Genomic DNA, 25,026 nt, shown 5'->3' on the forward strand with positions numbered 1-25,026 from the left:
CTGCGCCAACCGCCGATCTCGCGGGGCGCATGCGCACTGGCGGCGGCAGCTCGAGCGCGGGACCTGGCGAGTTGCGATGGCGTCGGACGCTGCCCTGGCTGCACGAAGAGCCTGAGAATGGGATGGGGGGGGGGGGGGGGGATATGGGAGGATATGGGATGGGGGTATTTGGGATGGGGATATGGGATGGGGGATATAGGATTGGGGGGGATGGGGGATATAGGATTGGGGGGGATGGGGGATATGGGATGGGGGGATTTCCACCTTCTCCACTCCAGCAAACAGTATAAAAGCTAGTCAGGCAGCATTGGTGGAGGGAAGTGAAGGTGTTCACTGCAAAAGAAAAGGAATGTCTTCTTATCATTGCACAGACTGCACTTGGGGCAAAAACTCTTTCCTTCCACCCACTTTAAGTCATCCCTCTGCCATAGGTGCTCTGTCATTAGTTAGGGATGACTTAAAGTGGTATGGGTGGGGGGAAAAAAGGTTGATAACCACTGCTCTAGACCCAATAGTTACTGAAATATTTTGCTTGAGAAAAATTGTCACTGGCCTATTTCCTTTGGAGTTACAAATTTTTAAGACCATCCAGACTCCTCAATGACAAACTCCGACTCATTTAAGGATTCTTACTGATTTTCTTTTTGTTCTCTCTGTATTGCACAGTCAGTTTATTTATATTTCTTTATCTGTTTAAATTTCTTTACAGTTTATATATTTTTTGGCACTACCAATAAGTGGTAATACTGCTAGACCTCCAGGGATAAAGAGAAGTTATCTCAGGGTTGTATGTGATGCTGTAGCTAGCTGCCACAGGCTACGGCTCCGCGGAGCCTATAGCGCAGGGGAAGTAATAGCTGTATGCAGGTTGGCCCAGAAAGAACGGCACGAACCCCTGTTGAGTAGAGTTACCACTGAGCTTTATTGGGCTCACAGCCCTGCTTGTATTCTCAAGATAAGAGGCACGGTCAAAGCCCCCTCAGTGCTGATTGGTGAATTTACGATCCGCTATCCAGTTAGGTGCCTTTAGTTGTGGCCCATTGGAGGGCAGTGCTTGCAGGCCTCGTGCAGCCTGCTGGATCATCATGCTTGTGTGGCACTGCGAGGGGCCGCCACACTGTCACATATGTACTCTGATAATAAATCTGATGAAACCGTGCACATAACAAATCAATTAGATACACTTAAAACAGTGGTTTTCAAAACTTTTCTTTCCACTCACATACTACCTTAAGTAATCCCTTACTAATCACAGAGCACCTATGGCATAGGGATTATTTAAGGTGGTATGTGAATGGAAAGAAAAAGTTGGAAAACCACTGAGCTCGAGGAATTAGTGGGTTGAGCAGCATTTGTGGAAGGAAGAGATAGGGTCCATGTGTTACCCCGTTCCTGCATCAGGATTTTGGGTGTAAAGGGGAGATGTTTTCTCTTGCAGTTCGTTATGCTCCCATCCCCTCCCACCAGACAGAAAAGGAATTGAATTACTCATTAGTATCAATGAGATTGTCATCTCATTAGTCTCTGTGGCCAACCACATCATCCTTTGTCATCGCTCCCAACTGAAATAGAATCTCACCATTAACCAAATCTACACTGTCCCATGTATCCTCCTCTGCCATTTCTGCCACCTACTACTACATGATCCCACACCAAGACATATTCTCCTCTCCACCTTCTACAGGGATCACTCCTTCCATGACTCCCTCGTCCACGCCTCCCTCCTGCTGCCTTTCTCCTAGCTCTGACCCCCTTTTCTCTCTGTCTCATTTCACAGAATGAAACTCAATTCTCAGGTCTCCCCTTATCAGATCGTCCTCCTTGGCAACCACCCTGTGACCGCAGGAGCTACTCCACTTGCGCCCACACAATTTCAAAGCCCCAAACAGTCTTTCCAAGTGAAACAACACGTCATTTGTGAGTCTGCAAGGTATTCTACTACATCTGGTGCTCCCATTATGGTGTCCGTACATCGGACAGACTGGAGCTTTGAGGAACATCTCGGTTCTGTCTACCATAATAGTATGGATCTCCCAGTGGCCATTCCATTTCAATTCCCTGTCTCACCTCTTGCTGACATGTCTATCCATGGTCTCATGCACTGCCAGACTGAGACCACAAATTGGAGGAACAACACCTCATCTTCAGTCTGGGCACTCTTCAACTGGATGGCATTAACATCAACTTCTCTGGTTTCAGTTAAACCACCCCCCCCCCCCCACTTTGCCTTTCTTCCATCTCTGACCCTCTATCTCCTTTCACAGAGCCAAACTCAATTCTCATCTCTCCTCTTATCAGATCCAATTAACACCTTTTGTTGGTCTGGACTTCTCCCCCAGCCAGCCTTCAGTCTCTTCTGATGCCTTCCTGTTCTTTGCTTGTTCCTTGAAGAAGGGCTTGGGCCCGAAATGTCAGTAATACCTCCTTTACCTCTAGCTGAGTTCCTCCAGCATTTCTGTGTGTTTTTATAAATCTTCCCTTCTGGACCCATTTCTGCTCAATGAAGGGACTATGCTTGACCTGGCACTCTCCCTACAACTGCAGAAGGTGCGACATTTTTTGTTACACCACCCTACCCACTCCTTTGTATCAACCATCTTCTCTCTCCATTTTCAGTCCTGATGCAGTTTTTGACCTAAAATGTCAATACTACTTCCCCCTCCCTGCCCCCACCCAAATAAATGCTGTTTAATTCTACTTGGGTTCCTATGACAGTTTGCTTTTTTATGCAGAGGCCACTCAGAAACAAGGGTTCTATTTTGTGGGTTCTAAGTTGATTCTATTATGTACCCTATCCACCCATGACTGCGTGATCAAACATAGCTCCCACTCCAGGGTGTCTAAAAATGATGAAACAGAGAACAGGAGATGTGGAAGAACTTGAATTTGGTTCCAGGATAACCAACTCCTTCAATGATACCAAGACCAAATTGCTGCTATCGACTTCAGGAAGAAGAGCGGAGCCCAGTCCCTAGTCCAAATCATTGATGCTGATCTGAAGATAGTGGACAGATTTAAGTTCCTGGAGGTAAACATCTCCGTTTGTATTGATCTGCCCACGTCGAAGCAATGGTCAAGAAAGTGTACAGGGGACTTGACTTCCCCTGATGCCTGAGGAAATTTGTCATGTCATTAGCCTCCCTTAACCAACTTCCAACATTGAAAGCATCAGATCAGGATGCATCACTGTATGGTCTAGGAACTTCTCAGTCCATGACCACAAGAAACTGCAGTGGGATGTGAATGTGGCTCAGTCCATCATACATCCCATCAACTCTAGTTGTAACTCCAGCTGTCTTGGAAAAGCAGCCAACATATTAAAAGACCTTCCCTGAACAGACTTTCATTCCCACCCCCACTTTCTCCCCCAACCCCATCACAAAGAAGATTCACATTCGTAAGTATGAGATGACACACGACCACATTGAAGAACAATTTATTTCCTGCCATTATCAGACTCCTGAATGAATAGTAAAATTATGTTGCCTTTGCTTTGTACCAACTGATTTTCCTCAGTAACTCCAGTACAATCCTTGAGATGTTTCCTTTGCAAAACACCCCCTTTCACTGCATTCTTGATACATGTGACCATAAACTTGAACACCAACTTACCATGACCAATGTGGGTTCACTGCAGATGAGGTGGACATGCCCAATGGGACTGATGGACCAAAAGGGTGGGTAGGTATGGGATGTCCTCTTTTTGCTGTTCAAGACTTCCATGTATACAGGACGTATGGACTCAACATCCTTGGTACCTCACCAATTATTCTGCTGGCAAAATTTGTAAAAATAGAATCAGCAGTGTGACAAACCACGAGGAGGACACAAATGATTTATAAAGAGTTGGAGATCGATTAAGAGAGAGGTCAAAAATGTGCGAGTATAGTGTCGATAAATGTAAAAAGCCACAAGAATTTGTAGCAAAATGAGATTTGGGAAGTCCTCTTACATGAAATGTGTAAAAATGACCATACAGGCACAGCAATCATTGCAAAGACAAATAAGAGTGATGGCTTTTATTTCCAGGGTTTTTGAATATAAAGATTGGCAAGTCTTAATAAATTTTACAAGGGGCAAGTGAGACCAGATCCAAAGCACAGTAAAGCCGGCACCTTTATGGATTGGTAGATGTTGCGTATTTGTATTTTCCAGTGCCTTGAATCTTATTCTTACAATGCTTAACTGATACCCCTGCATTAAGAATAAACAGTTTTAAAGACAAAAATACTACACTTGACTTGCTTTGAACAGACTTAAGTTGCATGAATATATAAACTTTAAGTCATTTTGCAGGGAATGTAATCTGTCCTCTTCATGTCGATCCATTCTCATCCAGAGTCCCACACTGCTCTTCCAGGTAAAGCAGTGGTTCACTTGCACTTTTTCCGATTCAGTGTAATGCATTTGATGTTGACATGACTGGGGGAAATCCAATACAGATTGTCCCCAATTTGTGAACCATCTGCATGCAGTTAATAGGGTAACCCTGACCTTCCAGTTATTAGTTATTTTAATTCTTCAAGTCAATCCCAATCTGACCCTCTGCCCTGTTATCATTTTCTATCTTGGCATATTGCAGCCTTTCAGACTCTTTCAAATTAATTAGTTTTTGAGATGACACTTTGCATCACAACTTTGTTGTCTTTCTGTCTTGTGATTCTCGTTTTCCTTCTGAATCATTACTCCATTTCTCTTTTTCATGGCCTGCTGAGTGTGTTAAACATATTTTATTCGGTAACTTGCCTTATGGGGTGCTCGTCAAAATCCAACAAGCAGAGAAAGGGCATGAAACCAATTTGGATGATAATTTACACGACTGTGAAGAATGAATGGGTTGGTGAGCCGCCGGGGGCAGAGGGTGGGATTGCCCTCCAGGTCACTGGCAGATTCTCATTGGGCTGAAATGTTTTGGGATTGACTGAAAGCTGGGAAGGTCAGATCTATATTTTCAATGCAGATTCTTCATCGGACTGACTACGTGGGGAATGAAAGACAGTTTTTAGTTTTCAATGGAATAATTGGGTACAACTTGTCATGATAATGAATATGCATGAGATGTATGCAGATAGAGGTTGAGGTATTAACCTGACCGGAAGTGAGAGGGCATGCAAGCGTTGTATGCAGGCGCGAAATGGTGGAATAATGGAAGCAGAGAAATAAAGACACGCTGATGTTCAACAGGTAAATCATGTGTTGATGGTGTTATCAATTTCACATTTCAGGCCATAAATGTGACATTGGCGATGAGGAGAAACATTTTGGATTTTGAATCCGTGGCTTTGAGCTGGAACGTTTCATCATGGCAGTCACTGGAGCTGAATTTCTAGCACTTCGCGGTGTTCCTCATTTTGACACGACAGGCGATGCAAGCACTGTAAGTGTGAAGTGGAAGGCATGGCTTGAAGAGTTCGAAGCTTACACCGACAGTCATGGCCTATTCCTCGATGGGAGTACGGCAGAGCAGAAAACGCAGTGGAGGGCGTTACTTCTCTTCACCGCAGGACCTGCAGTTTGGGAAACTTTTAAGACGCTTTTGAATACTGGAAGGAAGGAGGAATACCAGAAAGCTGTAGATGCATTGAATGCACACTGAATGCCACATTTCAACACCATTTGTTTCGCAAAACAAAACAGGAAGATGGGGAAACGGTCGCCCAGTACGTGACGAGATTGCAAGAACTGGCTGTTGGATGGAATTACGTGGCAGCTGATTTGGACAACCAGTTATTGGATCAAGTCGTGCAGCACTGCAGATCAGACAAACTCAGAAGGCGATTGCTGGAAAAAGGGGGTGAGTTGAAACTTACCAATGCTTAGCAATTGCTGCTGCATTAGAAGCTGTTGAGGGGCAATTTCATACCATGAAATTGAAAGACAACTCAAGCCAGCCCAGTAAGGACAAAGTTGGTCAAAAAGTAAATAGGCTCTCGCATAGCCATAGCCAGCCAAGAAATATGCTGACACGTGACTTGGAGTGTTACAGATGTGGAGACAGAGGTCATTTTGGAAAAGACCCATGCTGCCCAGCAAAAGGCAAAGTTTGTAGAAAGTGTGGAGGGAAAGACCACTTTGCAAAGAAGTGCAAAAACAAGTCAAATGCAAACCAGAATGGGAAGAGTACAGCTTCTCAGGGCAAAGCTTGGGGGAAAGGAAAGTCTCTGAAAAGAAAGGCAATTATGGACAGAGAAAGCAAGGCACTTTTCGCCATGTAGAAGGTGACCCAGAAAGTGACGATGATGACGACAACCAGGATGGGCAGAAATACTATCAGTTTACATTGAATGATGACCATCATGAGAAAGTCCTGGTGATAATTGGTGGTGTGACAGTTCCGGTCATTGTAGACTCAGGCAGTGACAGTAATGTAATTGACCAACACTTATGGGAGAAATTGAAAAAAAAAAGATAATTTGTACATCAAAGAAGTGTTCAAAGAAACTGTATCCATACACAGCAACCAAGCCATTGCAGACCATTGAATGTTTCACTGCGACTGTTGAAGTTGTCATAGACGAGAGGGGAGAACCATTGCTGAGTAGACGCACGGCGCAAGATCTGGCAATACTTCATATTGGAGCTCATGTCAATTCAGTTCAGTCATACGAGGATATGAAGCAAGAATTCCCCGCAGTTTTCCAGGGAGTAGGAAAGCTGAAAGGTCGACAACTAAAGCTAGCAGTGGACAAAACGGTCAAACCCAAGGCGCAACCAGTGCGCAGAACCCCATTTGGACTTCGTGGGAAAGTTGAGGCCAAAATCAAAGAGTTGATTGAGCAAGACATTATTGAACCTGTAGAACATTCAATGCAATGTGTCAGCCCAGTAGTGAACGTGCCCAAACCAAATGGTGACATGAGACTGTGTGTTGATATGAGGATGACCAATGAAGCTATAATTCAAGAACGACACCTCATACCAACAGTAGAAGAAGTACTCCAGGAGTTAACAACCAGTCAGGTGTTCTCAAAAATCGCTTTAAAATGGGGCTATCATCAACTAGAGCTGGACCCAGATTCCAGGGACGTGACAACATTTGTGACTCACTGTGGATTGTACTGGTACAAGAGGCTATCGTTTGGCATCAATGCAGCTCCTGAGATCTACCAGTACGAAATCCATTGAGTGATTCAAGGCATTCCTGGAGTCGCCAACATTTCTGATGACATCATAGTCCATGTGGCTACACAGGAAGAGCATGACAGATGGTTGAGGATTGTGCTATCCAGAGTACAGGGGACAGGCCTTGCGGTGAATGGAGACAAGTGCCAGTTCGGTGTCTCAGAGATGGACTTCATGGGACACAGGCTTACACGGGAAGGACTGAACCCAGCTGATGCTAAGGTGAAAGCTGTTGCCGATGCACGTGAACCTCAGAATGCAACGGAGATGAGGAGTTTCTTGGGATTGGTCAATTATTGCGCAAAGTTCATCCCTAACTTTGCTACACTGGGAGAACCACTGAGGAAATTAACCAGGGAAGGTGTACCATTCCATTTTGGCCCTGAGCAGAAGGAAGCATTCACAGCTCTGAAATAAAATCTGATGAATGCCGATACTCTTGGGTATTATGATCCAGATGCACCAACCAAAGTCATAGCGGATGCTAGCCCTGTTGGTTTAGGAGCCATGTTGGTCCAGACGCATGATGAGGGACCAAGAATCATTGCCTTTGCCAGCAGATCTTTGACAGACGTTGAAAGGAGATATTCTCAGACAGAGAAAGAAGCACTCTGACTTGTATGGGCCTGCGAGAGATTCCATGCATATTTGTATGGCATTGAATTTGAATTCATCACGGACCATAAACCATTGGAGGTGATCTACACCGCCAGGTCCAAACCGTGTGCCAGGATAGAATGATGGGTGCTCAGACTCCAACCGTATAAGTACGGAGTAGTCCACATTGCTGGAAAAGCGAACATTGCTGATCCGCTGTCCAGATTGTTGAAAGATGGATGCCCACAATCCAAGTCAGAACTGGGGACAGAAGCAGAGAGCTTTGTACACTTCGTAGCTGTCCAGTCGACACCGGGAGCTGTGACAATGAGGGAAGTCGAGAGAGAGTCCGAACATGACCCAGAACTCATGGAAGTTAGAGAATGTATCCAAAGTGGACAATGGGACAAGTGCACTCACAAGGCATATGTTCCCATTAGAGACGAACTTTGTTGCATCAGGCAGTGTGTGTTGAGGGGTTGTAGATTGGTGATACCACAGAGGTTGAGACTGAAGATCGTATCATTAGCTCATGAAGGACACCTAGATATTGTGGGTACCAAGCAAAACCTCAGGAGTAAAGTATGGTGGCCAGGTTGTGATAAAGATGTGGAGAAATTCGTCAAAACCTGCCATGGGTGTCATCTCACAAGTAGGAGTAATCCCCCAGAGCTGATCTGGAGTACGCAACTCCCGACAGGACCGTGGATCGATGTAGCTGTTGATTTTCTCGGACCTTTACCAACAGGCGAGTTAATCATGGTAGTGGTGGATTACTACAGCAGATACTATGAGTACTCTGTGATGAGGTCAACGACCACAGAAAAAATGATACAAGCATTGGCAGAGATCTTCGCGAGACATGGATTGCCTGTTACGCTATACTCTGACAATGGTCCACAGTTCATCTCAGAGACATTTGCTGAATATATGAGGACCACAGGCATCCACCATCACAAAGTAACTCCTAAATGGCCGCAAGCCAACAGAGAAGTAGAGAGACAAAATCAATCCATCGAAAAACAACTACGGATCGCTCATGCAGAAGGACAGAACTGGAGAGAAGCCTTGCTATCCTATGTAGCTGTCTATCGGGCAATCCCTCATGCAATCACAGGAAAAAGTCCAGCAGAAGTACTCCTCGGGAGGAAAATCCGCACAAAAATGCCCGAACTGAAGGAAATCAGGGATGACCAGGAGATGAGGGACCACGATGCTGAAAAGAAGGGGGCAGCAAAGCTGGATGCAGACTCGAGAGGTGGGGCCAAGTACTCAGACATCATGCCTGGAGATAATGTTCTTGTGAGGCAAGAGAGTGGTGGTAAGCTAGACACACCTTATTACCATCATCCCTACACTGTTGTATCCAGAAGCGGCAGTATGGTGACAATCAGGTCTCCAGCTGGAGTCCTCTACAAAAGAAACGTGACTGGTGTCAAAAAGTACCAATCCAGAGCGGCACCAAGTGAAGTGGTTGGAAATACAGTACGAGTTGCTCTACCTGAGGGACCAGACGACGTTCCAGAGGCAGTTAACAGTTTTCCCGATGAAGTGGCCAGAGTACCAGAAACACCAGAGGCCGTAGCGAGCAGTTTTTCCGGTGCTGAGGGTGAGCAACCAAGTCGTGACAGTAGCATTGCAGGAAGGCTGAGATGGGACAGGAAACCACCTAAGCGATATGAAGATTTTGTGCCATATTTCTAATCGTGCCCGCATTATCATGAAAGTGAAAGTTTGTGATAGTTGGAATGAGTTTCAATGAAGAAAAAAAAGTGCATTGATTCGGTGGAAGTGCAGTAATGATACACGTCAAGGAAAAGTAGAAATGTGTGATGATTGTGGAAAAAAAAAGAGAAATAATGAAAAGGGTGTACGCCGAATGGTGCCCTCCGAAATCCGAGAAAGAGACCTTTGCGAAGTTGTGCTATGATTACCTGGATCATCGCTGTTTTGTTGTGTTTAGCATTATTAGAAAAAGAAAACTGTACACCCAACATTTATTTTATACTTGATGTGGTTTGACTTTGGACCATCAGTAGCAGTAACCAACAATCAGAAGTATTTTGATGCAGGAAGAGGAATAATAAGGGGAACATTTGGACAGTGATTTTGATAAATACATCATAAAGTACATGTATGAGTGCTTAAGAATTGCATTTTTGTTTTGGTCGACTATTTGGTATTAAATGAAAAAAAAAGTATAATTTTAAACGTGTACATTTTGCATATGAGGTGACCATTGTATTATAACTACAGAAGAAATGTTGAGCCATTCTATTACATTTGGTTATCACATGGTTACGTTACATTTTGTGAAGAGGGAATTTGATGTTGCTTTTGTTGGTTTGAAGGCAGAAAAATGCTATTGATAGTGTTAAAATGTTTGCATTTAAACAGAAAGAAACACAGCAATGTATTATGTTCGGTGAGATTCATATGAGATATACACATGTGTTGATGGTGTTATCAATTTCACATTTCGGGCCATAAATGTGACACAACTGAGCAAAAATAAAGCCACCCCCTTGATCAGGTGTCAATTTGCAATGACCAGGCAGTAGGACCCTGTTCAGTCGAGTCTGGCGGTGTCGCAGTTTAATGATGCGAAAGGGAGGAGTTTCTGCAGAGTCGACTCAGGATTCGGTCGGGAAACGTTTGTCGCTGGTTTGCACAATAATTTCTTGTTTGTCCCTTTGCATTGAAACCCCCCCCCCCCCCCCCGCTCCTCCCCGCGTGTTTTCAAGAGCCATGACAACAGCCGACCCGAAAGCAAAGAGGAAAACCAAGAGCTCATACTTGCGCCACGCGGCCAAGAAGCCCCGCGGGCATCGAGAGTTGGACGCGGGGATGCAGGGGCTGCTCATCACCTGCAACATGAACGAGAGGAAATGTACAGCAGAAGCGTACAGCCTGTTGAACGAGTATGCAGACCAACTCTACGGCCCAGAGAAGGTGCAGTGCGATCAGAGTATGCCCGTACGGCAGTGAGTTGGGACATTGCAGACCACTCGAAACCCAAACAATGCATTTATTGATCGTGCTGATAAGTATTGCCGAATTATCCTTCCTTGGGACTGGAGTGGGGGAAGCCCCTCATCAAAAAAAAGGAAATGGGATGTCCTGGAGGTGTGCACACACACACACACCGTTCTGCTCTGCCAACTAAAAAGCCGAGTGAGATACATGAAGATAGTAGTTCAAAGTAGGTCAAGGGGTGATTGAATGAGCAATTTGGATAGTGAGACACCGGGAGTAGAACAGGAAAGTCTGCAGGCAATGCTGGAGTAACTCAGCAGGCCCTTCAGATAGTAAAGATACATAACATTTCAGGCTTGAGCCTTTCATCAAAATATAATTTAGCCCAGCAATGAGGAAATTTAAATTTAGGGAATCGAACTGACGAGTGCAAGGTGGTAGATTTTCTTGAGACTTTGGACAAATATGATGGGCTGGTCTGGAGGGTGATATCACATGGGATCCAGGTGAGCTTGCTAATTTGATAGAAAATTGATGAACAGAACAGTATGGCCCATGATGTAATTCTTATCTCTATAATCCTACTCCATGATTACTTTAACCCTTCCCTCCCTCACAGCCTATACCCCTTCATTTTTCTTCCAACCTTGTGGCTCTCTAAGAGTATAAGTCGCAATCACCACCCTAGCAGTGCATTCTGAGCAGCTGCCACTCTGTAAATGAAAACCTTTGGCATTTCTCCTAAACATTCTTCTGCTAACCTTAAACGAATGCTCCCTGGTATTGGCCATTGCTGTCCTGGGCTGATTGTCTACTCTGTCTCTACCTCTTGTAGTCTTAGAAACCCATATTGAGTCACTTCTCATCCTCTCACACCAAAGGAAAAAGCTCGAGCTCACTCAATCTTTGCTCAGAAGACATTCTCTGAACCTGACAGCATCCTGATAAACCTCTGCACCCTCTCTAAAGCTTGTTTGGAGATTGTGGTAGAGTGGAATTTTTCATTTTGAAAGCCTGTTACTCGTGGTGTGCTAGAGAGATTGTTCTCATACATATTAATGATTTGGATCTGAGTGACATTCAAGTTTATTTATTGTCACATGCTGAGATGCAGTGATGGAAGTTGCCCAGAAGGGCACTGAAGAAAAGAACACATGAATGGAGAGAGATCAGTTGATATGAAGCAGAAGCAACCTAATTTTACCATTTTGGGGTTCATTCTGGATTCTGAAAATGGAGGGACCAAAACTCCTTGAATCTGCAGTGCACGATCTCTTGTTTGTGAAGTTTTTTAGATATATAAATTTAGATATGCAGCAAGGTGACAGGTTCTTCCAGCCCACGAGCCCTTGCTGCTCAATTGAACTAACTTGCAAACCCCCCCCTTTTCCACCGAACAATTTCCAGGCTGGGAGGAAACACAGCAGACATTAGAGAGAATGTACAAACTCACAGACCAATATGCTAATTGTGCCACCCCTGTCAGAATCTTCTTGACAGCAGGAAGTTGAAGAGTTTGGGGATGCAATGGGATGAGTCTTTTTGTATGTTGTTTGCTTTTCCAAAGCAGTGGGTGTGGCATGATTAATAAAATTTGTAGTTGACTTCCAAATTAGTTCTCTGGTGAATGGTGAAGAAGGTGACAACAGGATCTAGATCAGCTGGGAAATTGGAGGAAGGAATGGCCGATGGAATATAACTGAGACTAGTGTGAAGTGATCTATTTTGGAAAGCTAAAATTGGTCAGGACATTTGCAGTGAATGACAGGGACGTGGGGAATGTTGTTGAACAGAGACACCAAGGGGTACAAATACATGTCTACCTGCATCACCACAGGAAACTAAGGTGGTGAATGAAGTATTTGGCATGCTTGCCTCATTGGGGATTGGGCAGGGGATTGAGTATAAGAATTGGACTGCCCTGTTACAGCTGCTCGAGACGTTGATGAATCCACACCTGGCCATTGTGTTCAGTTATGGTGACTGTACTGCAGGAAGGATGTGATTAGAGAGAAGGCTGAGAAGTTTCACAAGTATGTTGCTATGTGTTATGGGGGAGATGGGGTAAATAGGCTGTTTTATTTGGAGAAAAGGAGGCTGAGGGGTGATTTCATGAAAGGTTTACAAAATCATGTGTGGAATAGATAAGGTGGATGATCACAGTCTCCCAGCGTAGAGGAGTACTAAACTAGAGAAAATGGGTTTAAGGAGAAAGGTGTAAATGGGACCTGAGAAACAAGTTTTACACACAAATGGTCATGGTTTAAGGAGAAGGGTGTAAATGGGACCTGAGAAACAAGTTTTACACACAAATGGTCGTGGTTTAAGGAGAAGGGTGTAAATGGGACCTGAGAAACAAGTTTTACACACAAATGGTCATGGTTTAAGGAGAAGGGTGTAAATGGGACCTGGATATATGGAATGAGCTGGTAGAGAAAGTAATAGAGGTGAAAATTACACATGTGAAAATCATTTGGACAGGTCTATGGAAACACTTTAGAACTGATACACAGCACGTAAAAAAAAAAGAATCTTGTATTAGATGTAAATACAATACTTGCAAGGCTACAGCATATATTTTTGGTCATCACTTGGCTACAAAAGAAAATTACATCAAGAAGGTGCAGAGGAGATTTATAGAAAGGTTGGCAGTTATGAAGAAAATTGGGTAGTCTACAGTTTTTTTTCCTTTGAAATCAAGCAGGATGAGGGTAATCTTAATTTGAGGTTTGTAAAAGTACAAGATGCATAGAGTAAACACAACTATTAGCAAAGGGGAGTTTAAAAATTGTAATCAGAAGGACTAGAGGGGAGATGAATAAAATCTTTCTCAACCATTTTTTGTTTGAAACTTGCTGCCTGGAAGAGGAGATACCCTCATTCCTTTTAAATTGTACTTGCAGGTCATGGCCAGCAAGGTAATGGTTTTACTTTCAGAGATTGAGATGGATAGGCTTTATTTTTACTGACACCTATTGATGGGACAAATGGTCTGCTTCTGTGTCATAAATTTTCTATGATTAATGAATCCGTTGAGATGATTTGATAGTTTTAAGTTTCACCATTTTTGAAAGCCACTCTTCAGCAGGTTTTATTTAATTGACTACATTTAGATTAAGATTCATTGTGCCAAATACAGATACAAAACCAATGAAATGCTATTAGCATTTAACCAGAAGTACAAAGAACAGTGCTATTTACAAGTAAATCTGAACTGCTCCAACAAACAAACAAGTATAAAAGTACTGACAGTGCCATACTACTCAGTGCTGTTTCCTCCTCATGATTAGTTTTTAGATAGTCTCAGAGCAGTTAATCTATGACTCTGAATTATGTCAGATAACATAACCCCTCTCCCATGACTGTCTTCTGTCTTATTCTTATTTGGAGTTTTCAACTGAGAAATGTATAAAGATACACAAACGGTTAATATTTATACTGTTTGTACTTCATAACCACAGCTTTGATGCGATGGGCAAGGCAGAAGGTGGATTGTCAGGTTGACATAATTGTTTTTATGAACCTCATTTAAAATTTCAAGCTTTGATTGCAAATATTACCGCTTAGCTTTGATTTGACAGACTTCGAGCAGTTAATAGTGCTATTGGAGCTAATTGATACCAAGACATTTTGCACTTGTGTCATGGTTTTAATATGGTAAAAAGACCTCTCCTACATTCTTATTATGATAACCAATACGATAAAGGTATCCAGGGGTACAAGTACATCTCTACCTGTGTCTAACTAAGGGTCCCCAATCCAAAGTGTAGGCAACCATTCTGCTCATTGAGGCTTCCTGAACTGCTGAGTGCTTCCAGCTTCTCATGTTAGCTCAATTACAGCTGCAATTTTTGTATTTTTCTAACCAATACTTTGAGGCTGAGCACTTAGAAACATGTATGTTTATATTTGGAGCCACAGTAATTAACTGAAATACTTTCGATAACTTCATGGACAGTTTGTCCTGGTATCAATGTTATTCTGGTGTCCAATATCTAAATAGTCAAAGTTGTCTTTTGTTGTTGACAGCACCTGCAATTGCACAGTTATTTTACAATCTCCAAGTGAACAAAATAAGGAGTTGGTAGATCATAAGTTTTACCAGAGAATGTAAGATCTGGTGATTTTATTACTTTCCTGTAATTTTGAATACATTTTTATGACCAAGTAGTATGGCTTAAGAACATAAGAAATGGAATATGGGGGAGTAGGGGGGGGGGGGGGGAAGAAAAAAAGAACATAAGAAATGGAAGCAAAATAGAACATTTGGTCTCTTGAACTGCTCTACCATTCAAAAGAATATCTTTTGCCCCATGCCACTCGATTCCATTAATATACAAAATGTTTTAATAGAAGGGAAAATGGGTTTGATTTTTAAAGTATTTTTAAGAAGCAAGGATATTCAGTGAATTTTGGAATGTTTAAATTATTGTTTAAAATCTTTTTAATAGTGCAGCGTATGTGAAAGATAGTGAATAATTTCTTTTGGCACAGCCAATTGAGTTGTTGATAGAAACCTCAACTGCTTTCCAAATTGGAGAAGTGAGTATTCAGGCATGATTCTGGCTGTGAAAACAACACAATCTGCATAGTGAAACGTTTTTTTTCCTGTAATTGAGTTCTAAACTTTGGAAAAAGATAAGTTTGTATAGAAGTGCATTTCTGTTTTGAAAATATTCAGATTTTATTGGTGTATTTCTCTTTCATAGTTTGTGGAGGAATCTAATAGTGAGAATGAGGACGATGTTGAAGCTGCTCTGAAGAAGGAAGTAAAACAGATCAATGTGTCGACACAGAAGCAACTTTGCCGATTCCAGGCTTTGGACAGTGGAGCCAACAATGTTGTCTTCATTAAAACTCATAATATTGGTGATGTGATTTTTTTTTCATTTCTGGATTGATTTGTGTTCAGGGATGCTACCATAGTGATAGAAGTTGCTTCTAATTTACATTAACAATTTAACTTTTGCAAAAGTTGATTTCTTAGGGAAGCCTAGTATTGGGTTTAATAGTTTATATGATGGAATTGGATTTGAAGTAAAGTTTGCTTTTTACAATTAAGAATTGCCTCTGCGTTAATGTTCTTTCATCTTTTTGTAGATAAAATTGCTGATTGGGATGTTGGCTCTGCTTTTTTTTTGTGCTTTAATTCAGGGACTGTCTCTAAATGTACTCCGTGCTGCTGGTGGCATTAATTGATCATCTGACTCCAGATATTCCATTGAGAGTATGTCATGCAAATGATGTTCATTTGACTTGTATGTGATTCACCTGAAATCAGCACTTGGGACAGACAAGAACTCTTGCAAATTGATGTGATTTGAAAACACGAGCTCAAGTGATTTTGTGAATCTAAATCAGTGGTTCGCAACCTTTTTCCATTCACCTACCACCTTAAGTAATCCCTTATTAACCACAGAGCACCTATGGCATCCAATGGATTGGATTACTTAAGGTGATATGTGAAAGGCTGGGTGGGAGGGAAGAAAGGGGTGAAAACCACTGATCTAAATGCACTTTCTTTTCTCTCTTTTTCTCAGAACCAGATAAGTTAGTGCATCACATTTTGAAAGACTTACATACAACCAAGAAAAAGAAAACCCGAGCTATTCTGCGGATGCTGCCAGTTTCGGGATCATGCAAGGCTTTCATGGAGGAGATCCCAAAGTACTTTGAGACCTTCCTGGAACCCTGGTTCAAAGTTCCAAAAAAAGCTACTTTCCAGATTGTGTATAAAGCTCGGAATAACAATCACATGAGCAGAGATGATGTCATTAAGGCTCTGGCAGGTAAATATCTTTTTTCTACCTACCTTAACCTGCTTTTGAATAAGGAACAAATCTAAATTTAGAGTAGACTTTGCAGACAAATGTGGATATAATAAGGGAAGTCTTATAACAGTGGTTCTCAAAACTTTTTTTTCCCCACTCACCATCATAAGTAATCCCTTACTAACCACAGAGGACCTATGTCTTATAACTTGTAGTATAGATATTGTTTGAATATATTTAGCTTTAATTTTAAATAAATATTCAGCCATTGCAATTTTCTGGATAAATTCCTTTTGCTTTTTTAAGCTGTAGATTCTTTTGTACATGGATAGGGATACGCCGTCTGTTCCATTCTCTGCCAGTATTGCTGTATTTTGTAGGGTCTTTCTTAAGAGGACTATCATGTATCCAGTATCTCAGTTTTAACTCCTGTGCTGGACACTCCAGCAGCATCTTCCTTGACAAAGTTTGATGTAACTTTCTCATTTAGTACCTCAGCTATATCTTTTGCCTCCATTAATGAATTTCCATTCTGGTCTCTGGTTTAACTTGCTTAGAGTGTATTTTTGGATTCCCTCTTTGTATCTGCTGTCAGTCTTATGCTCTCTCTATGCTTCTTTTACTTTATATCTGAACATTTGTATTATTTTGGTTCTTGCCTGTTGAAAGCCTAGGAATTTTTATATTTGCTTAATTTTCCTTTTCCCTCTCGTCACACAGGACGGACAGATTTTAATTTCTTGATATCTTGATGAAGGGCTCAAGCCTGAAACTTTGTTATGTGTCTTTATCTTTGCTGTATAAAGTCACTGTTTGGCCTTCTGAGTTTCTGCAGAATTGTGCTTTTACTTCAACCATGGTGTCTGCAGACTTTCATTTTTTTACTTTAGGTTTTAATTTTTCTTTTGTCCTTCACAGAAAAGTACTTAAACTGTAGCTGAAAAGACTTCCACTTAAAAGGCCTCCTATTGTGAAATTCTAATTTTGTATGCCAAATTCTGATTAACCAAAGTCAGACTTGTTCTTATCTCATTGGAACTTACCGTTCTGCTATTCATCACTTTTCCCTGGAGTTGCCTTGAATCCTCTTCAATGGATATGATTTTTCTGGATGTGGCCCCACAAACACTTATTCCAGTCAGTAAGTCTCGTTTCCCAGAATCAAATCTCTGATTGCTGCCTTGTGACCGAAGCAAACATGTAGAAAGTTGTGTTTAGCAAATCCTCCATCTTTATTTACATAGTTAAAGTCATACATTGTCACTGCTCTGTGGCTTTTTCTGATCTTCTGCAATTTCCCTGGAAACATGCTTCTTACTATCCTTCCCATGAATTAGAATAGTTGTAATATATAATTACACTTTTTCTGAATATTTTATTTTTTCAAAAATATACGTAGTAATATTTTACAGAAACAATATATTAAATGTTTTCTTACAAACAAAGCAAAAACAAAACAGTCCCTCCCTCCCCCCCTACCCCCACACATACAGATCCGTTCACCATCAGAGCTTACATATATTTTTAAGTATATAGAGTGCAGTTGGGGAAACTATGTTTTTTTTGTTTGCGTTCAAAAACTTCTATAACTTTTTTTCCTTTTTATTACTATATCTGGGTCCCTGTCTGATCCAGGTCTGGCTGCCAGACCTTTACAAAAGTTTCATGTTTGTTCTTTGTTCTGTGATTTTTTTTTTCTTTTCCAGAGGTGTTGTGCTAAAAATAGAGGGGAGTCGGACTTTCAATTGATTGCAATACATTTTTCATTACCGCCAGTGCTATTTTTATAAATGAGTGATATTTGGTCTACATGTTGTTTATTTTCATATAATTATCTAGTAGATGTAGATCTGGGTTGCTTGTGAAGGCCACTCCTGTTATTCTGGTTAATTTTTCTGCAATTTCTTGCCAAAATGGCCTCATCTTCACACACGACCATGTGGCATGTGGAAAAGTTTCTGTCTCAATCTGAAACACCTCTCTGAAATTTGAGCTTTTGATCTGTGTAACTTTTGTGGGGTAAGATATAATTGGTGTAAAAAAAATGGTACATACCTGGCCTTTGGTCACTGAAGTCACCTGAACCAAAACCTCAAATTCCCACTCCTACACTAGATCACTCTTACACTGGGTGTTCCATACTGGCTGCTCCTCTTGAGCTTCCCTTTTTATTGGCTGCAGCTAATTGGCCAAAGGAGAGATTTAAATGAGCTCCTACCTCCTCCACTACTTTTAAACCACTTTGCTTGTTCGCAACCTGTTCTCGCAGTCCAAGACGAGATTTAAACCTGTTGTTTAATTCTGAACAGATGGGCTATCCTGGAATGGACAAGGACCGAATTTGCTTTTCCAACATTACAATATTCTTAATCATTTATTTATTCCCATTTCAGGATCTGGGTATGACTGGCAGGGCTAACATGTATTGGCCATCCCCAATTTCCTTTGAAGTGTGTTACTTGTTGCACTATTTCAGAGGGCATTTAAAAGTCAATCACACTTTTAGGAATCACATTTGAGCAGTTACAAAGACCATTACTGAGCAAAATGGGATTTTTAAGACTGTCCTGTGGCATTGTTGTTGGGAGAGTGTGCAAAAACCAAATAGATGGTTCCAGAGATTGGGTTTGAACTGTGATGTAGCAGCTCTGTAGTTGTGTCACTGTAGCACGCATACAGTACAGCTCAGATTATCAAAATAGTCAGGACTGGGCCTGTGTTGGATAAACATTTTTTGCAGAGAATGGTAATTTTTAAAAACAGCCCAGTAGCAACAGCAAATCATGTCTAATTGTTTTGTGGTTATTCCCTTGGGGTCGAGGATGATGGACATTTTCCACAGAGTGAAGATACCTGTGCGTATATTTGTTTAACATGTATTTAATGTTGCACTCCAAGAAGCACACGATACTTCACAAATCAATCAACTAATTCCATTGGCTTGGAAACTACGATGATTGGAGATGATGGATTTGTTGCAGCCTTCGTCCGCCTTTACAGCTGTTGAGTTTGAAGCAACTTTGTCCATCTGTTCTACCGTTGAGGTCTTTGTTAGATTGTTCTTTGTCAGGGACCTCACCCTCGACCTTACTGCCAAGGGTGGCACTACTAGGAGCATAGCTCCAGACAGCATCACAAGCTACACAAGCTTCTCCACCACAACAAGGTGACAATCTAAGGAGAAGGTATCAATGTTTAAACAACAACAAACAATAAGTGAAGGTTTTTTAAGCATTAAAATAATGTTTCGTTCTCACCCAAAAAATGGTGGCCACTGCTGATCACCGAGACCTCCCAACCGCTGCTACCGATTCCCCCTGACACGTTGCCATGGTGCCACTAACTCCTGGGGAGGCATCCCGGGCTGTGGAATACTCACTGGTGAGTTGGCAGGTTCCTGTCTCCCCGGTCACCAGAGCTCCCGACACTGGAGTCCCAACTTCGAATCTTCCCCTAGGCCTATCGCACACGCACACTGGGGAGTCTGGTGGGCATGTGCAGTAGTAGGCCAAGGGGAGGGTTCGGAGTCGGTGCCAGTGTTTAGTAGGGGGAGGAGGGAACATCGCTGAGCCAAAGTTCCAACTCCTGCCTAGGAGACTGCTCTCCTTGACGACGCAGGGGCAAGGGATTCTTCTGACCGCTCGCGGCAGAGACACAGTAGTTTGAGGGGGAGAGTTGGAGCAAAAAGTTGATAGGAGAAGGTAAAGAAGAAATGGAATGAAGGAGGGGAGGGAGTTAACTGAAACGAGGATGATTATTCTAATTTCATGTCGAGAATTTTTTTCAACATGTGAGGTCAGTTCAGTGTCAAAAAAAATTCAGTAAATGAGGATTTTGGATAATCGGAGTTGTACTGTATAAAGTGGCTTTAAATTTAGACATGCAGCATGGTAATAGGCCATTCCGATTCTCAAGCTCATACCCTCCAAATAGACAAATTAACCTATAATCTCAATCAAGTGTGAAAGAAAGTCACAGGGAGATGGTACAAACTCCTTACAGTCAGAGCCAGATTTGAAATTGGGTCACCGGCACTAAGAGCATTGTGCTAACCTTTCTACCCAACCTGGAACCGCATTGCTGAATTAAAGGTGCTTTATCAACGGAATTTGTTCCAAATCTTACAAGATCTCTAACCTTAGAGAACGGCAGATATTTTTTCCATTTCTTGTATGTTTGGAAGGAATACTGACTCGTGTTTTTTTCCAGGAGTGGTAGTAAATCTGAATGCTGAAAACAAAGTTGATCTTCGTAATCCCGAATATACCATCATAGTGGAGATAATCAAAGGCGTGTGCTGCGTGAGCGTAGTCCGGGACTACATTCTTTTCCGCAAGTACAATCTGCAAGAGGTTACAAAAATGGACAATGAAGAGAAATTGAAAAAAAATACTTGCTTCCCTCCCTCGAAGATTGATGGCTCTATTGGCTCAGAAGAGAGGCTGGAAGAAAAGGACTCGACCAAGAAAGCTGAACAAGCGGAACCACCTGCCACAGGTGCACAAGATGCATTTCAAACACAGGAGAGCACGGAACAGGGAGCTGAAAAGGAGACCAACGTTTACAGAGAGAGTAAGCAGTCTGAATCATAGTCTGGTGGATTGTGACTGTTATACAAACATTTTGTTTGTTGTTTTGGACACCAAATCTTTGATAAGTTACACTTTTGAACCTGTTAAGGAATAGTGTGTTGCTTCTGATTACTGCCCTTCATATATTGTAAATGAGCAAGGAAGAAAGTTTTAACTTTTGAAAGCAAACATGCTGTGATTTTTTTTGTTTTGGTCTTCTCTCCTATTACAGACTGTTCCTGTTGAAAGTAAAATAGATAATTGGATCATTTTTTTAAAACAGGAAAATTGTTCAAGACAAGTTTCAATTAAAACATTGATTTTTGCCTTCAATTTTATTTTAATATGATATTTACAACGATTAAAGATACTCTGATTTAATCTCATTGTCATTCTCATCGACATCAGAATATAAGATCAATGTTCATGGTGGTGACTTCTGGGAAGATGAAAAAGATCATTTGAGTGGTTGGTTTGTTGGATATCTGGCAAATTAAACTCTCAATCACATTTTAGTATCTTGTGAATGTGATTAACTTTTTCTAAGTTGTGACGCTTTGGAGATTTGAAGATTAAACTACCATTCTAGAGGCTGAAATAATTATTTTTGAGTTGTGAGTTCAAACCAAGCAAGGCAGCAGAAATTTAATTAATTATGGAACTGGAATGCTCTCGTCGGTAATGAATTGTTGTAAAAATCCATAATGGTTTCTGTTTTGAGAAAGCAAGTGCTTCCCTTCTCAGGTTCGGACCCCTTTAACACCAAACCAGTGTGGTTAGCTCTAAACTGTTTGCTGAAATAGCTGGTTGTTCTCTGGTTCAATGGCAAAAAGGAAATGAGGTACAAACTGACCTTGCCTTCAACACCATGTGAATTGAGGAAAAAATGGCAAATTGAACCTTGGTTAAACATTTTTAAAAACTGAAAGAGATAACGTTAAATCTCACCGTAAGAACAGATTGTCAACATTTATGAATCTTGATCCTTTAAAGTGGAAAGGGCAACCTGGGATCTCCAAACTAGTTACGTGTCCACTTGAGAGGATGCCTGTTCGATATCTCCCAGTCTCCAACTCCTTCCAGCTAGAGAAGGTTGGTCTCTTGTGGATTCCTCGCGGAAATTCACCGCAACGAGATCACGTGGCTTCTAAACATCAAAAGTCTGTTTCTCAACCTCCCTCTAGGATTTTTCCTCATTCTGCACATCAGGAATTCTCTCCCAAGACGCAGCCGTTGGCCTTTAAGTATGTTGAAAAAGTCAAATCCGATTTCGTCAAATCTCAGCAAGACCTCGTTGCCCTTGTTCTTCAACACCCTTGCAACAAAGGCTAAGAAACATCTGTCTTTCTAAATTGGGTTGTGCTGGATAAATATTTGTTTTGTGAAAAAGCAGGAAAAGATCTAACTCTAGATGCCAGCATCTACTATAGAGTTTTTATTAAATCATCTGTTCTTTGTAGCAAAGGGCATAATGTTCCTCACCTAGTGCTCCATCTGCCACTAATTGCTTAACCTATTCATTATTATCTTTGTGGGCTTTTTGTCTTATTACTTTCCAACCCATTTTAGTGCATTATGTTTGTAAACTGAGAGAACCTTACCTTGTTCTAGCTTGTTTGTGTGTAACTCAAGTACTTTAATGCTTTGTTTTAAAGCAAAAATGAGCCTGGCTCCCTACCCTTTCAGTCCATGCTCATTGCTATTGGAGGCTGATCGCTAACATACTAGGATAGAATTCATCCAACGTTCTGGAGATGTTTTTTTCTTTAATGTCTTGATTATTTCACTGAAGCTGTAAAAGTTTATTAATCTAGTTTGAAGCTGGGTGGATATATTTCTGTGTAAGAGGCCGCAGATCTTCAGAATGATTGCATTTTCGCATGATTATTGAAATTCAGTTTTATCAGGACTTTGGCTCTCAGAATATTGGATCCTTATTTTTAAATAATTTGTCATAAGATCTTTGTGCTTCAATAATTACATTTGATAGTGACCTCACCCAAGTGATAATTGAGGGTATCTGCTCCAATTCATCATTGAGTTTAGGATGATGAAGCTCCCCTTCTGCGGGTCAATCTATAGGGAATCTGACGACTTGAGGGTTTTTTAAGCTTGGGGTCTATTTTTAAGCTGTATCTTTTGTTTCATGTCTCCTCGACAAACTTCAATTTCAATTCAGTGCTTGCTGATCTCTTGTGGATTCCTTGCGGAAATTCACCGGAACGAGATCACGAGAACGAGATTTCTCAACCTCCTTCCAGGACTTTTCCTCATTCTGCACATCAGGAATTCTCTCCCAAGAATTCATCTAGTGGAATATTTTAAATAAATTATGGAGATCCTATATAAAACTACCCAACGATTGAAAAATAATTATGAAAGGGGTATAGAAGTTCCATGGGTATACAAATTGACCCCAGCCCTGTTTATGGGGCTTTAGTTAAGGAAAACACCCTTCTTGGGTTTAAAATACACTTTTCGTTTTCTCTCTTACTCTCTCTTCTCCCCCCCCCCCCCCCCACCAAACCAAATACTCCGGATTAATGGACAATTCAAATTTTGAAACCCAATCTACTTAAATAATGTTTATCAACCACACAGCTGAAGACATGACTTGCCTTCTTCCTTTTTAGCACTTCCAAAAGAACCGATAATAATTTTAAATGCCACTTTTTACAGTAATTGCAAAGTTTTACTCTTTAGAACAGGAACCCCTTCTTGTTTGCATATACTGTATGTACTTTGCTTCTTGGTGTTAAACATTGAAGATGTAAGTATCTTTATCTACCTAGCAAAATCTTGCAACCGGTATCTTGAATTTTGGACAACAACCCCCATGTAACTGCAGCTGTTGGACAGTTAAAGGAAAGCCAAAGTTTGTCCTGCAATCAGCAGAGCCAATTAATGTACAAAAAAAAGTCCAATTGACTTTGAGGTAATTCCTTAAACATCTGTAACAGTTGCTTATATTACAAGGTCTTAGTATATCAATTTCAAGGTTATGCCATCCTCTATCTACATAGCCCTCTTTTGGCATCATTACCAGTGTATTTACGAGACTTAGTTTTTACAAGATGTTCCCCCACATATTAATCTATACTTGCTTTTCCACCAAGATATGTTTTTTCTTTCATTGTAAAATTATACCTGTTGGTGAGAAGGGTTCTTTCACAAGCAGTCCAAGAGGTCCGTTGGGTAAACTTGGTCATTGTGTTCTTGCCCTTCTTTTCACAGCTGATTGAAGGTTAGAGCTCACCTGTTAGACTGTTCACAGAAGAGCCCTTCTCACTAAAAGGCATAATGTGACAAACTTAAATCTTCTGACTCAAAGCTGAGAGTATTGTATATAACCATAGCTAACGTCAATGTAACAAATTCTGTGCACATTACAGTGGGTTATGTCTATTGTCATCTCGCTTAGACCATTTACATAGGGTAGAGGAGATTAGGAATCTCTAATCAGAAGAGCACTACTACATCGCACAGTATATGCTTCCCCTGAACCACTGACGACGCCATTCAATACTTCGGTGATGGATTGTTTTGGAGATTAAATTTGACACTCTCAGGTTTTTCTGGATCAGACACATTGGCATCAGAGCCAAGAAAAACATTAGTGCGAGTTCCAAAGTGTGCAATGGATTCTACTTGTCAGCATGTGGCGTTGGTCTGGTCTGATCAATTAGTATTTGTATGCTTAGATAACTTGCCCAGTTCACATCAAGTGCGCACTCTTGGCAAAGAAAATACACAGTCCAGACACCTTACAGCAGCCAAGAATCAACTTGCTGGATACAATGCTACTTGGATTCATCAAGTTATTCAGCCCAATATTCAGGCCCTTTGACCTAACTCATTTACACTGACCAAGATGCATATCTGTGCAAATTCTATTTGTCTGAGTTCTTTTTAAAGGCTTCTAAATCTTTGCCATCAAGGGCAGCATGGTTAGTGAAGTGGTTTGCACCAGCAATCGGGACAGGGGTCTG

General features: G+C 41.4%; 1 protein-coding gene across 3 annotated transcripts; it reads left to right on the forward strand.

The window, feature by feature from the left end:
• Positions 1-302: 302 nt before the first annotated feature.
• On the forward strand, positions 303-21,622 carry thumpd1 (THUMP domain containing 1). Of its 3 annotated transcripts, XM_069906267.1 has the most exons (5): positions 303-3,028; positions 10,464-10,671; positions 15,405-15,564; positions 16,236-16,484; positions 20,676-21,621. In XM_069906267.1, the coding sequence occupies exons 2-5, from the start codon at positions 10,468-10,470 to the stop codon at positions 21,056-21,058; spliced, it is 996 nt and encodes a 331-aa protein (XP_069762368.1). In that variant the 5' UTR covers positions 303-3,028; positions 10,464-10,467; the 3' UTR covers positions 21,059-21,621. The 3 variants fall into 3 exon arrangements, with proteins under 3 accessions (XP_069762368.1, XP_069762367.1, XP_069762369.1); XM_069906266.1 differs by lacking the exon at positions 303-3,028 and having other exon boundaries at positions 10,234-10,671; XM_069906268.1 differs by lacking the exon at positions 303-3,028 and having other exon boundaries at positions 10,395-10,703; positions 20,676-21,622.
• Positions 21,623-25,026: the final 3,404 nt, after the last annotated feature.

Source organism: Narcine bancroftii, chromosome 12 (genome assembly GCF_036971445.1).
Source record: "Narcine bancroftii isolate sNarBan1 chromosome 12, sNarBan1.hap1, whole genome shotgun sequence".
Lineage (NCBI taxonomy): Eukaryota > Metazoa > Chordata > Chondrichthyes > Torpediniformes > Narcinidae > Narcine > Narcine bancroftii.

What these genes read in the sequence shown, in the direction of transcription:
- thumpd1 (XM_069906266.1), top strand. Translation starts at nt 10,318, where the DNA reads ATGATGCGAAAGGGAGGAGTTTCTGCAGAGTCGACTCAGGATTCGGTC. An exon ending in AACTCTACGGCCCAGAGAAG is followed by an intron (nt 10,672 to 15,404) that starts GTGCAGTGCGAT and finishes TCTCTTTCATAG; the next exon opens with TTTGTGGAGGAATCTAATAG. An exon ending in CATTAAAACTCATAATATTG is followed by an intron (nt 15,565 to 16,235) that starts GTGATGTGATTT and finishes TCTTTTTCTCAG; the next exon opens with AACCAGATAAGTTAGTGCAT.